We start from the raw sequence: 15,575 nt of genomic DNA on the forward strand, positions 1-15,575 counted from the left end.
TTCTTCAGAGACCGCTAATCCAGTGATCTAAAGCACAGCTAAACATAAACACCGGAGCACTTTTTATTCACAAAAAATAATCCACATGGGATTAATTCATACTAGAGACCACAACTAGACTGTTTAAAATGAATTTAAAAACGATGGAATGAGATTTTTACTCTAAAAAGTAGAAAATAAATGAAATTAAAGAGATAATAAAAACCTTTAAATGAAAAAGTGTGTTCTGACCTGTCCTCATATAAATTCATAAACTGGCAACATGCCAAAAGTCATGAGTTAACACAGCCGATGGCTTGAGATCATCCGCACTTATGTTAAGTTATGAGGTGCTATCTTATGCATGACGATGTGAATTATGGAGCTGGAGCCTGGTCGGTACATTACATTTCTAAACGTAATGTTAGCCAGTCAAAGAAGCATTTTTTTTTTTTTATATATATAAGGAACCACTGATTTTTTGGTACCAATTTAAAATATAAATAGTTTAAAAACAAATAGTTTCTAAAGGAGCTTATTAATAGTTAATAATTAGGTTATAACTCATGAATAAGCAGTTACAACACATTTCTATGAATAGAAAGGGCAAATAACTTTATTCATTTAACTTTTAAACTGAATAACATATTAAATGAGAAAACTGACATACTATATTTCATATTTTATTGGATATGTTAAAAAGTTATTTTTACTGTTTTTCTTTCTATTTGTGTGTTTATTAAGTGCTTATTAGTCAAGTCAAGTAGTTTTATTGTCAATACTGCATATGTACAGGACATACAGAGAATTGAAATTATGTTACTCTCTTTCTAAAAAATTACAGCAAGTACAGATAATAGATATATAATCTAAAAGAATGGGAGACACTATACGTACAATACAACAAGGACACAGCGGACATACGTGAGACAGAAGACAATAGTGCAATAATGATGGGGGGTGAAAATAGATATATAATATAAAAGAATGGGAGACGCTATATGTACAATACACAAATAGACATACGTAAGACAGAAGACAATAGTGCAATAGTGATGGGGGTGATTAAGGTGGGATGACAGTACAAGTATAAACAGAACCCGTATAAAACAGTAGTGCAAATGGTATAATAATAGCTAAAGGCTGGTAAAGCTATTAGGTCCCACTTTATAATAAGTGTCCCTAAGTACTATGTAGTTACACGGTAACAATTCAAGTAACTACAGTGTAACTACTGATGAAGTACACACTGTTACAGATTAACTACAGAGATACAGGTTATGAATTACACATGTGTATTAAGGTAAATTTGTGTACCAGGGTGAGTGTACTTACATGAGTGATAGCGTAAGTGTACTTACACATGTGTAACAATGTGTGTGTACTTACACATGTGTAATAGTGTGTGTGATAAGTTGAGAATAAACTTATCCAACAGCTATTGTCTAGTATGTAATTAGGGCTGATTGAGTACACACACGTTGTTACACATGTGTAAGTACACTTTGCTCTATTCCATGTGTAAGTACACTCACCCTGGTACACATGTGTACTTACACAAGTCAAAATTAACCTTAATACACATGTGTAATTACATAACCTGTACCTCTGTAAAAAATATTTATGACTTAATTTATGACCAATAATAAACTTCTTTTTTTGTCTAATATGACAAATTATCAATCAAACAGCTGCTCTGTTTAACATGGAACAGTAAGACAGTAAGACAGCGAGGTCCTCAGAGCTGGAAAAACACAAAGGAATGGTAGACATTGCCCCCTGTTGGCAAACAGCCACATTCTCTGAGCCACATCCAGCTGGGCAGCTTCTGTTCCAGAGCAAATCTTGTTTAGCAAGAGGACATTCCTCAGCTTTCCCACTGAAGAGCTCTTTCATCAGACAACAAGTGTAGCATCTGTGAGTCATCACATTAGCCTGGCACCAGCTCAGCCTGAGAGGTCACACTGCACCAAAACCCACAAACACATACTCCACATTACAGCCTGGAAGAAAAGGAAATGTCCTTTATCCCCTTTATACCCAGCTATAATCACACTTTTCAGCAGCACAGAGTAATATCCCACTCTTATCTGAGATGACAGTCCTCACTTGACCAGTCCAACACAACCAAGCTAATCATATCGTATTTTTGCACTATAAGGCGCACATACAATTTTATTAAAGGTATATATATAGGTGTATATATACTGATGGTCACAGGTGAAATCAATATTCCGGTGATTTGCTTCCTGGAAGTGGAAGCGATTGAATTTACCTTTACATAAAATTAGTTTTCCTAAAAATCGACAGTGTGTCTTATAATCTGGTGCTCCTTTTTGGATTTTACCAGTCAGGTTGTAAGGAGCAGTAAAGCCACTCTGATGCTGAAGTACAGCATTATACAGGAGGTTCAATTTAGTTCTCCAGCACAGAGACTCGAGTAGCATTAGCATTAGCCGCTAACCAAAGTGCTAGCTTTTTTTGCCGTTTAGAGGTGAGTAATATCGGCCTGTAGCCTGCTGGCTGGGAGTAAAATGTCTGAGCTGTTTTGTACCAAAAGCGGCATACACATTTAAAACAGGAAAAATGAGGGCACTAAGTGATCTAGCGCTTGTCCAGCCACTAGAGTGCTGCCACTATGATCAGGAGATCGCTGGTTCGAATCCTGGTCATGCACCTTGCCATCAGCTGCCAGAGCCCTGAGAGAGCACAATTAGTCTTGCTCTCTCTGGGAGAGGGTGATGTGGATCAGCGCAAGGCTGCGTCTGTGAGCTGATGTATCAGAACCGAGTCGCTGCGCTTTCCTCCGAGCATTAGTGCTGTGATGCTACTCTGCAATGCTGCATCAGCAGCAGTTCAAAAAGAGGCGAAGTCTGACTTCACATGTAAAAACCAAGCTGAACTGCTTGGATTTTTTTGCACCAGGAGTAAAGGCATAAAGTTATCCAAAAGTAGGTGTAAGACTGGTGGAGGAGAACATGCCAAGATGTATGACAACTGCGATTCAAACTCCCTGTGCTTCCAGACTACCTGGTCATGGTGGCCATGCCCCTATCCCCAAGGGTGCCGTAACACCACCCAGAGAAAGCATGGACATCCCATGACACAGGAAATGAACTTTCGATCCTCAGGCTACAATATTAGCATCTTAGTCTCTAGTGCCACTCAGACCCCATTCCACAACATGTTACTAAACAGTTTTCAGTTATTTGTAACTACAAAAAACATATACTCTCAATACTGAGAGCTTTTTAAACCATTGATGCACATCACCAATTACTTTTTTTTCTACACTTATACACCACGATTTCGATATTTTATCGAAATCGATCGAAATTAAGTCAGAAAATTGAAAATATAAATATAACAGTTGTTTTGTCTAGCCTCAAATATGTTAATAGTTTTGGTACCTTAAGGAGCATCTTTCTCTCAGATAAAGTTAATTATATATCTTTGTTAAAGAAAAAAAAAAACTTGTCATTCTCAGGGACCGAAAAAGTCTTAAAGTCTTATTTTTCATGTTTAACTGTTATAGTAGGATAGAGTTCAGTTTGTTAAGGCTCTAATTGTTCTATTATTTTTTACATGACTGTTTAAATTTGACCATTAGTGCCTAATGTGGTGTATTACAGATCACTTGTATCGCTTTGCATCACTTATATCAAGCCCACCTTTTGAAATAAGATATTGTAAATCTGATGAATCAAACCAATGACTGACCATAGACTAATCTAAAACTGGCACAGGCCTCTCTGCTGTAAAAAAAAAAAAAGAAAATCGAGAATCGAATCGTGACCCTAAAATCAGAAATCAAATTGAATCGAGGATTTAGAGAATCGTGACACCCCTAACATCTACACACACACACACAAATTATACATACATTCAAATGCAATACAAAACCCCGACCAGCACTCCAAGCTGGATCTTATCTCGGCACTCAATATTCCAAAACACACAAACAGCTCGGAGACAGGCTCGGGTATTTCATTCAGCCCTGCAGATGTGATGATGTGTAATGTAGACCCAAGTTCAAGTTCACAGGCTCTCTCTCTCTCTCTCTCTCTCTCTCTCTCTCTCTTTTTTTCTTCTTTTTTTTCACAGCCAATCTGGATGTAATAGACACATTAGCCTTGACCACAATCCCCAGGCTGGCTGGCCAGTCTCCCACGCTGGAGGAACTGGACCAGAACACAGGCCCCCCGGATGCCGCCCGCACCGAGGAGCCTGGGAACCGGCCCACGTACGGGCCTCCCCCTCGCCTCCCCTGGTACCAGCCTCACCACCCTCACAGGATAGACGGGGGAAGATGATGATACGATAAGACGATGAGACGAAAGAGATATCAGTCAACAGTTAACAGTTAATGACAGCACCATAAGCTTTTCTGAGCTGGTGTTCCTAGCGTAGGGGTTTCCCAACCTTTTGCAACTCATGACTCACTTACTGAACCCAGTACAGAACGTTCTGTAACCCACACAGAGATTTTATGCACAGTATAAAATACAAACAGCTAATCAAGTAATTTAGAATATCGAATTGATTAATAAGCTTGAATTGCCTCAATATGTTTCTTGAAACTGTTAATCCATGATAGGTCAAACTTGCCAAGACATAAAAAAGAAATATTTTACTTTTGTTTAGTTTTTTGATAACGATACATGATAGAGAGCACTTAAAAATGATGAGTTTCTTTGATTTTTCCTAATTAAAAAACCTCTGGAATATAATCAAAAGGAAGATGGATGATCACAAGCCATCAAACCAAGATGAACTGCTTGATTTTTTGCACCAGGAGTAAAGCAGCATAGAGTTATCCAAAAGCAGTGTGTAAGACTGGTGGAGGAGAACATGATGCCAAGTTGCATGAAAACTGTGATTAAAAAAGCAGATTTATTCCACAAAATATTGATTTCTGAACTCTTAAAACTTTATGAATATGATCTTTCAGCCATTTCTCATTTTCTACAAATAAATGCTGTAAATTACAGTATTTTTATTGGTAATTTGGGAGCAATGTTGTAGCGTACGTGGTCTTTACATTACATTTTTCACTGCATTATGGGTGTTTAAGAGTAAATATATATATATATTTATATATATATATATATATATATATATATATATATATATATATATATATATATATATATATATATATGTCTATATGGAATATAGTGACACACTTTAAAGTGCGGAAATCCTGTAATAGGGGAAGAATTATTTTACATTGCGTTTAGCAGACACATTTATCCAAAGTGTTTGGATCATTTCCATTGCTGCTCTGTTTGTAGCTGTGCGTTGTAGTTTGGCTTGTAAGCGCTGCATCACTGCTAGGTCGCTAGATTACCTGTATGTGGAGGAGTAATACATGGAGAGCTTCGGTTACAGTGCATTACCGGCTGATAATGGCACTCACAGAACGCCTCTCAGCCAATCACATTGCAGGGTCAGAACTAACTGTGGTATAAACACCAGTACAGTACATCACTGTGAAGGTGATGAAAAGGGACCTGGGCTTTAACGTGAAGCGTGATGAGCTTGAGTGGACAGAGCGTGGGCTTAAAGACAACAGAGTGCGGAGTACTGGAGGAGGATTAGTCATCGTTTGTTCCAGACAGGTCGCTCTGCATGAAGAATGAGCAACGCAAGCTTGCTTTTTAAGAGCGTGGAGACTCTTAATCATCCATCGCCCAGGCGGAGGTGTTGTGGAAAAAAAGAACAAGAGGATGGATGCTGAGGTTTGCATGGGCTGAGAACCCTGTTCTGGAAAGGAATGGTGTTTTATGGAGGTGTGTGTGTGTGTGTGTGTGGTACCGAAGGGCCAAGTAAGGTGAAAGTTGTCTGGACTGTGTGGGAGTGGCTGTAGTGCAATAATTGCAAGGTTTTGTGCGGTTAAAAGACAATGTGGGCGGGGTCAGGCAGATATCTAAATTATTGCAGGGGCAGCTGAAGGGGCGTGGCATGGCCTGGAGTGGAGAGGTCCAGGAACATCTGGTTTTGAGGATGATGAAAGGGGAGGAAGGCCTGAAGCGAAAGGCTATCACAATAAAAAGCAACATGGTAACAGGATAAAAAGCTGTATGTTATACATAGAGGTAGACGTTAGGGGTGGGCGATATGCCCTGAAAACAATACTATTGGCGATACGACAAAAAAATGAATTGAATTTTTTTTTTTTTTTTAAATACACTACTGCAACAAAATACATAAAAAAATACATTTTATTATTGTATACAATATGCTTTGGAACATCCCTAACTGAGATATTAAAAAATATATAAGAATTTTATCAGATTTGTAATTTGTAAGTCAATGACCCAGAATGTCATGAAACAAATAATGCTAATAAAACACTTCAAATATCTCCATATATCCAGGATTAAAGTAAAACAAATGATACTGGACGGATAAAAGATGCAACATGTACTGCATCGTACGCAATAATACCGCCAACATTTTTAAATATTGTGAACTAGGGGTGGACGATATGCCCCTAAAATAACATCACAATATTTCATGGTACTCATTTATGATGCGATATCGATACTCTTGACGATATGACAAAACAATGAATTTAAAAAAATATATTTCAAGAATACAATACTGCAACAAAAAGAAAATTATATTTTATTATTGCATACGATATGATTTGGAACACCCCTAACTGAGATATTAAAAAATATAAGAATTTTATCAGATTTGTAATTTATAAGTCAATGATCCAGAATGTCATGAAACAAATAATGCTAATAAAACACTCTAAATATCTCAGTTTATCCAGGATTAAAGTAAAATGTATCCAGTAAATGATACTGGACATATATAATCTGTCTTTAGTAGATAAATATAATGGGAAATAATAAGAACAGTGTTAATTTTTCTTTAATTTTCTATATTTCATTTTTCTATATTTTATTTAATATTTTTCTATATTTAATTATCACATCAGGGTACTACTTTTTTTTTTTTTTTTTTTTTTTTTGCTGTTTTTAGCAAAGGAAAAAAGAAAAATTCACACTGTTCTCATCATTTCCCATTATTTACAGTATCTACCAGAGACAGATTATATCCGATTATAGACAGATTATATATCATTTATTTTACTTTAATCCTGGATATATGGAGATACTTGGAGTGCATTATTAGTATTATTAGTATCATGACATTCTGGTTCATTGACTTTTACTGTTACAAATCTGATAAAATTCCTGTATTTTTAATATCTCAGTTAGGGGTGTGCCATATCACATCGTATTGCATCGTATAAAATAATAAAATCAAATTTTTATTTTGTTGCAGTAGTGTAATCCTAAAATTGCCAAAAGTATCGTTATTGCGAAAAAAAAAACAAAAAAAAAAACATGAAATATTGATTTTATATCATTTTAGAGTCATATTGCCCACCCCTAACATGTTGGTGATATTATTGCGTATGATACAATATAGCACATTCCTAGTAGACATCGCATCTTTTATTCAGAAAAGACATTTTTAGCAGCAAGAAAAAAGCACTAATTTCACCTCTTGGTCATATTTTAGTGTTTTAGTGTAGTCAGTCTGAACAAGCACGGGCTGAACCTCCTCTGATAGCAGAGTAATATGCATTAAAGGGGAAATTCCTGCATAATTAAAAGGTTGATATATCATTAAAGTCTTTTAGTGCAGAGGTTTGATGTGAAATGCTTTGTTCTAGAAGAAATCTGCTGACTCAGAGTTTATTCACAGTTGTGGTTAAAGGATCCAGACGTCCAGACGAGAGAATTAAACATCTTTAAAAGCTGCGTCACTCAAAAGCTATGAGAATGTTATGAGAAGGTTGTGGTCTAAAATCTGATCATGGTGGAGAGGTTCATGCTGAATAAAAAAAAAAAAAAAGAAAAATTCATATACTACATAGATGTATCACACACAGAGTGATCTGAAAACCCAAGAATCAGTGTCTCAGGAAGTTAGAATATTCTATAAAGCCCTATTAGGATGGGAATCTTTTATCAGGGGGTCCTGAGGCAATTTTCTCTTTTATGGGGGGGTTTTATCCTCTGTGATTTTATTCCCGTTCAGAATGACCATGTACGTGTTTTTCTCAGACGTCCTCTGAGAAAATTACAGGCTGAATTAACTCTGTGGTCCTCCGATAATTTTAGTCCTGTCCGGATCCACATCTCTGACTTTTGTCTCCTTGCATTTAATAGAACAGCTATTTGTTCACTGCCGTGCACCGTAATTACACTTTGCCCATGCATTTCCATGGAGATCCATGTAAAAACACAACAGCGTGTGAAAATGGAGGAGCTACTGAACGCGATGTCATGTGACCGAGAAAGCCTCACAAAAAAAAATCACTGGTGCTTTGTTTTTTTTTTTTCAAATGAAACTAATCCCATCTGGATAGGGCTTAAGACCAATTGGTACTTTTGTCAGTGTGGGCAGTGTGCCAAGTCCTGCTGGAAAATGAAATCTGCACCTTCATAAAAGTTGTCAGTAGCAGAGGGAAGCATGAAGTGCAAGAGTAAGACTCTGTGGGAAAACAAAACTGCACTGACTTTAGACTTGATAATATAAAACACAGTGGATCAACAGCAGCAGATGACAGACATGACTCTCCAAACCATCACTGATTATCGCCCGCAGCGCAGCAGTGCCAATGTTACACATTATAGCACAAACCTCGAGTGTATTATTGCGGTTCTACCACAGTTCCGTTATCGCTGTTTATTAAAAGATTTTGAGTTAAAGGGGATGAGAAAATACTATCTGTTTTTTTTTTTTTTTTTACTTCAGCACCCTCTAGCTGCAAGACCTACAGAATTACTGGCTGATAACAGCACTCAAAGAACGCCTCTCAGCCAATCATATTGCAGGGTCAGAACTTACTGTGGTATAATTGACATTAGAGAATTAATACAAGCATAACCGACATGCCCTATATTAAGCAGCACAATCCGCAATTGACCGATGCACTACATATCGATAAAATAGGGCCTAAAATCGTTTATTATTATTATTATTATTATATCGGCCAACCCCAAAACTTAGACTTAGACTTCATTTATTGTCATTCTTAATACACTCCTGTACGGAGAACGAAATTTCGTTGCATTGACTCGCAAAAAACCAAGGTTGACCGAGGTTTTAGGAGTTTAACAATCTAATAGCTTGGGGGAAAAAACTGTTACAGAACCTGGTGGTCCTGCACCGCATACTCCTGTACCTTTTTCCAGAAGCCAGCAGGGAAAACAAAAGCTCACAAGAGTCATTTTTGGGCGAGGTATCTCTCTAAACCCCTGCAGCGCTGATAACAGCGTCTGTCTGAAGGTTAATACATGCACCCTTAATCGGTCCAGAGGGGCGGGACAGTGTCCTGAGGGACAGAGAGAGGACGGGAGAGATTGCAAATAGGGCTGTTTTAGAGTGTGACTAACCAAACCCACTAAACCACACACACACACTAATACACACACACACAAACACACAGAGAGACACACATACACTGCGACTGCAGGCCCTGAGGAGCAGATGACTGATGGGATTTGTGCTCCCTCTCCATTTCTGGGTAACCTTTCAATGAGCTGCACAAGCAACAACAAGCGCTTCCAGTCATGCAGGTCAACTGAGAGCAAGCTCAGCCTCAAACTATGCTAATACACAGATTGGAGCATTCCCCCATTTCTCTCTCACACACACACACACACACACATTTACACACTCAAACACACACACACACAGTCGGCACACAGTCCCATGTTTTTTTTTTACAGCCCCCAAATTATATAGCCCATTAATCCCACCATTTGTAAGGGGCTTTGACAAAGTCCATGCTCCTCAAATATCTGACCCCTGACCCCGTCCTGAGAGGACAACGCAGACCGAGGCGTTCCCTGACCATAGCGCCGGTTGCCGTGGGGATAAACACACCCACTAAAGGACAGATCCACCAAAGCCTGTGTCTAACTGTGTCTCGACGGCAGTGACAAGATAGATTTCTGAAGCATCTGAATTTAGTAATTACTCTTACTATTAAGTTCTGAAAATGACTTTTCTGCCTCCGTGAAATTCAATGTATTGGATTTATCCCAATACTTCAGTCAATCAGACAAGATATAAGCAGAAGATAGACAACATTTCTCCCAAATTCCAAATAAAAATATTGCCACTTCGAGCATTTATTTGCAGAAAATGAGAAATGGCTGAAATACCAAAAAAAGCTGCAAAGCTTTCAGACCTAGAAATCAATATTTTATCATGCATTTTATCATGCATGTTTTCATGCATCTTGGCATCATGTTCTCCTCCTCCACCAGTCTTACACGCTGCTTTTGGATAACTTTATGCTGCTTTACTCCTGGTGCAAACATTCAAGCAGTTCAGTTTGGTTTGGTTTGATGGTTTGTGATCATCCATCTTCCTCTTGATTATATTCCAGGGGTTTTTAATTAGATAAAATCAAAGAAACTCGTCATTTTTAAGTACTCTCTAATTTTTTCCAGATCTGTATTTATCTGAATTTTCTGCTCCTTACATTTTAAAAATAGCCTCATTACTCATATTTAACTTCAGCTTGTATTTTAAACCCTAGTATCTATATTTCTACCCAAGTAATGAAAGTAAAAACTTTTGACACCTTGAATGAAGATACACACCTGTACATCTTCTCATTTAAATAAATTTTGCATGGAATTATACAAATACAAACCAACAGCTTATAGATATGTTCAACCAGTATCAGAATGTGGAACTCAATGTGATTTTAGAGTTATTCAGAATGGTGTAATCTATCTATCTATCTATCTATCTATCTATCTATCTATCTATCTATCTATCTATCTATCTATCTATCTATCTATCTATCTATCTATCTATCTATCTATCTATGCATCCATCCATCCATCCATCTATCTGTGCTGCCCTCTGGTTCCCATTAAATGGAAAAAACACAACAAACAAGGTAATTCATGCTTAACTGCAATAGAAACACAAAACTAATGGACTGAAAGTACTTAATCTCCCTCATCTGCTGACTCACCACAGACAGTAGTTACAGATCCCTCCCTCAGAAGAAGTCTGCTGACTAAACCTGCTCTGAGGTTCTCACCCAAAATGACCAAAATGGTATTTCTTCATCTAATATAGTGGGTGGGGCTCTGGTGGGGGTTGATGGGTGAGGGTTGTGCCAAGGTGGTTGTGCATTATCACACACAGAAATGTAACCTGAGCTTTAATATAAAAAAAATCAACTAAACACGCTGTCACTACATCAAAACCAACAGTCTCATCCTTTCAGCTTTCTTCTACCCCTTTATGGGCTGTGATTCCATTTCATTTAAGGCAGTACGTTAAGGCTTTCTTATTTATTATCTTTATTTATTCCATCTTACGTTTCCTGCCAGGTCTGGAGAGGCACTTCAGTGCGTACATAAAAAGCCATCATCCATCTTCCCTGTGATGAGCTCTTCAGACTGTCATACGCAATCTCACGCTGACTCAAAACACACTGTTTATGTCAGACAGCTGTAAGCGGTTAAGTACCTACCTACACAACAAATCTGAGAGGCAGAAATAATAAACACATCACTCAACAAGCCCAGAAAACACAAGTCTCTGCGCTGGAAAGATACAGTCTGGGAAAAATGCAATCTAAACATAAAATACTCCATTGTTTTTTGACACATTCATTCTTTGTTTATTCTGAAATTAAAGTAATTAAAATGTGGAGCTTTGCTTTAACCCAAGCTAAAATAGGTCTATGGGCTGTACAAAACATGTTCCTACAGTTCTTTGCACAAAAAGCTATTTGTCGCTGGCTATGTCATATTTACACTTAAATGTGTTTACCACACATTAGCCTTAGCTTGTGTTAAATGGCAAAACACAACAAACAAGGTAGTTCATGCTTAACAGCGATAGAAACACAAAACTCATGGACTGAAAGTACTTCATCTCCCTCATCGGCTGACTCACCAAGGACAGTAGTTACAGATCCCTCCATCAAACAAAGTCTGCTGACCAATCCTGCTCTGAGGTTCTCAACCAAAATTTCTTCATCTAATATAGTGGGCGGGGCTCTGGTGGGGGTTAACAAGAGAGTGGTGGAGCCAGGGTGGTTCTATGAGGGTCAACTGGTTGTGATGTCACAATGAGGAAGCATCTAAATGACTCATAGAGGCATAGGATTCCTGACACCAAACTGTTTCAGCTGATTCACAGAAAACGGATGGATGCATTTGTTTTAAGCTTGAAGTATTTATAGGGGCGGCCGATACCAAAGTGGAACTAGCACGCAAAAGTGAGTTTTGCATAATTTTTGCATCCGCTTTAATAAAGCCAAGATGGTGGACGAACACCACCCAATCTCATCACTCCCAAAAATATTTGATTGAACACCATTAGCAAAGAACACAGTTCCCTTTACACTCAACTTTGAGTGTTTGTGTCTCCAAAAGTGCCCAAACACAACAGAGTATATATTCAATCACTACGTATCAGTACTTTCCCCGTTTAAACAATCAGATATTAGATATTAAAATACCATTTAAATCTCATGTTCTGCTGTTTCTACCGTTTTTAGAGATGGCAGAAATAATTATTGGCTAATCGACTAATCGAAAAAAGTAATCGTCAGATTAGTGGACTACCAAAATAACCATTAGTTGCAGCCCTACTGCAAACATCTGGAAACAAGCGCAGTGTTGTTTACCTCGAACACTTCCTCATCCAGCAGTCGAGTTCCGAAGACAGTGACTCCGTCCGTGCTGACCACAGGAGCGTCTCCACGCTGCAGATCCAGAGTCTGGACCTTCTTACAGTCCAGATACAGAGTTACTGACTTCCCCTCCACGCTGTAAGCTATCCTGTGCCACCTGAGGAGAGAGGAGGACGAGGTTAAGCAGTTATATATATTTAAAAAGTCCTAAAATACCAAAGAGATATTTCTCGAAAGCTCTATTCCACTAGTAAGATAAAAAAAGTTTAATATCAAATTTAATTAGAGGCATAACAGTATTAAAATCAGCCACAGTTCCCTTCCTTCTCCACTTAACTAATAAACTCAGTTCAGTGAAAAGATTAAATTATCCTGTGTGCTGCAGTATTAACACTGTATATATAAAATAGTCTCTTTTCTGAGTAAATATTTGCTGTTTGCTCTTGATTTGTTTTGTTATTTTACTCTGATGAAAACACTCATACAGTGAGGAACAGCAGCAGGAGCTCCTCAAATAAAGTGGTGTTCTCATTTCCAGTGTGTTAGCTTGGTATGATTACTGGCTGGCGTTAGCTAGCGAGCTCTGCCAGTGTGCTTCTATGGTGGTGCTGCTCGACACGACCCTCTGCAGCACCTCCAGTAGTATATTGGTATGTGAAAAATGCATACCAGTTTAAATTTCTCCACTGGTATACCATATGAACCAGTATACCGCCCAGTATATAAGCTAACTGTCCACTAGCACTTTTCTTTAACACGTGTTGCCGTGCCAGATCTCACGGCTTGCCGTGTGGGCTTGTTCGTGACGTTTTTAAACTCAAATGAAGCTACAGAAGAAGGCAATCATAAGTTTTAAGACTTTAAGGTTTTAAATCAACCTCACTGTGATCTATAGCTCTATAAAACCATATTCTGCCATTTTCTTCTTCAACTTTTCTTCTGTGGTTAAAAGCTGACTGTTCTGTGTGTGTGAGGCTCGTATGTGTGTGAAGTCGCAGCCTAATCTTCCCTGATTGGCTGGACGCAGTTCGACAGACAGATTCGCTCAATAAAGTTGAGCTTTGCTGAACTTTTTTGCCGGAGGGCGGGGCTGCATTCAACGAAACGCAGCAGCAGCATACACAACGTTGAACAGGATGCGTCGAGGCTTAAGTGCTAGTGAACACATTCCGCTAAGCAAACTTTATGGATCTCTGTGCTGCAGACTATTCTCTCTCTCTCTCTCTCTCTCTCTCTCAGAACAGATCTGCTGTCCTGTGTCTGAAGGAATTCGTGTCATGTGACACAACAGGCTCTGAAGGTGTTATTAGATGTGATTGCTGTTTAGATGTCGGAGAGAAAATTAAATACACATTATTCCTCAGAGCTCAGAGGAACCAGACTGCAGTCGATAGAGCTCCTCACAGATACTGTGTTTATTCACTGACAAAAAATTATGCGTAAAATTTGCTTAAAAAAAGTTTCACAACTTTCTGCATTCATTTTTTTTAAGTAAATTTAATTTCATGTAAATTTAAGTGACTTCAACTCGGTTTCAAGACTTAAATGTTACATAGAGTAAATAAGTGAACTGAACTTCAGTCAGTCATTTCTTTTAGTAAACTTTACTTTATTTCTGCATACAATTGTATCTAATTACAATTACTTCATTTATACAAGTCTCACTGTCTCAACACATGGATGGCTTGTAATACATTTTAGTATAGTATAAAGAATGTAGTACATGCCATCCATGTGTGGAGACAGTGTAATATGTGTGTTTCAACTAAAAATATTTAAATTTCAGTAATTATAATATATTATGTATCATAAATTATTTGAGTAATATTGTATAAATGAAGTAATTGTAATTAGGTAATATGGTATGAAGCAGAAATTTAGTAAAGTGTACTAAAAGAAAGGATTGATTGAAGTTCAGTTCACTTATTTACTCTTATATGTAACATTTTAGTCTTGAAACAGAGTTGAAGTCACTTAAATTTACATGAAATTAAATTTACTTAAAAAAAGCAAATGCAGAAAGTTGCAAAAGTTTTTTTTAAGTAAATTTTACGCATCATTTTTTTTTTCAGTGTATGAACACAGCTCCACAGACGGACCACACATTTACAGAAACTAAAACACAGAACCCGGCAGCACAAGAGCACTCCAGCGCACTCCTGAGTACACCTAAACACTCCTGAGCACTCCTGAAGTAGCTGATCCAGTCTCCACACTCCAGTATGAAGAGCAAAAGAACAGCTGAATGATTGTGAATGATATGAGCTCTTCACGTTTCTTCTGTACGTGGAGTAACAGATAAACAAATAATGAACAAATAAGGACATGGAGAGAGAAAATAAATCAAATAAATAAAATCTTTTTTCAATTTCTTTTTGTCTTGCTTTTAGCCTTTTTTATTTTATTCATTTCATCCTTTTATTAGTTTTTATTACTGGTTTTACTTTTGGCCTTTTCACCTTTTTATTGTATTTATTTTGTCCTTTCCTTTAATGTTTTTTATAATTCGTTAAACTATATTTTAGCTTCATCATTTAACTGTTTTATTTTTTTGACGTTATTTTAGTTCAGTGTTTGTATTTTATTATTCTAATTACTTATCTCTGAATTGTTTTATTTCTTCTTAATTAAATCGTATATTGTTTTTATAATTTAAACTTGTTTTTCAGATCCTTTTATTTTGTAAATGCTCGTCTGCATTGAAAATGAGGGTTACTCAGAATGTATTACAGAGTGGAAATAAAGATTGATTGATTGATTGATTGATTGATTGATATTAGCACAAACTGGATGTTTTTTAAAGTTATATATTTATATATTTATTGTACTTACATAATTATAACCCTTACATAACTTAATGTAAAGCAGACTGTTTTATTTGTTGAAATGTATT

The 15,575-nt window shown here is 37.2% G+C and overlaps 1 protein-coding gene across 2 annotated transcripts in view; it reads right to left on the reverse strand.

The window, feature by feature from the left end:
* The window catches only part of col5a3a (collagen, type V, alpha 3a), a 142,209-nt gene that overhangs the window by 103,101 nt on the left and 23,533 nt on the right, over nucleotides 1–15,575 (reverse strand). For both annotated transcript variants that reach the window (XM_049476060.1, XM_049476059.1), the window contains exon 4: nucleotides 12,677–12,839. In XM_049476060.1, the coding sequence (XP_049332017.1) occupies nucleotides 12,677–12,839 (163 nt within the window). The remainder of the gene's footprint in view (nucleotides 1–12,676; nucleotides 12,840–15,575) is intronic.

The sequence above is a fragment of the Astyanax mexicanus genome, chromosome 3 (assembly GCF_023375975.1).
Source record: "Astyanax mexicanus isolate ESR-SI-001 chromosome 3, AstMex3_surface, whole genome shotgun sequence".
Taxonomy (NCBI): Eukaryota; Metazoa; Chordata; class Actinopteri; order Characiformes; family Acestrorhamphidae; genus Astyanax; species Astyanax mexicanus.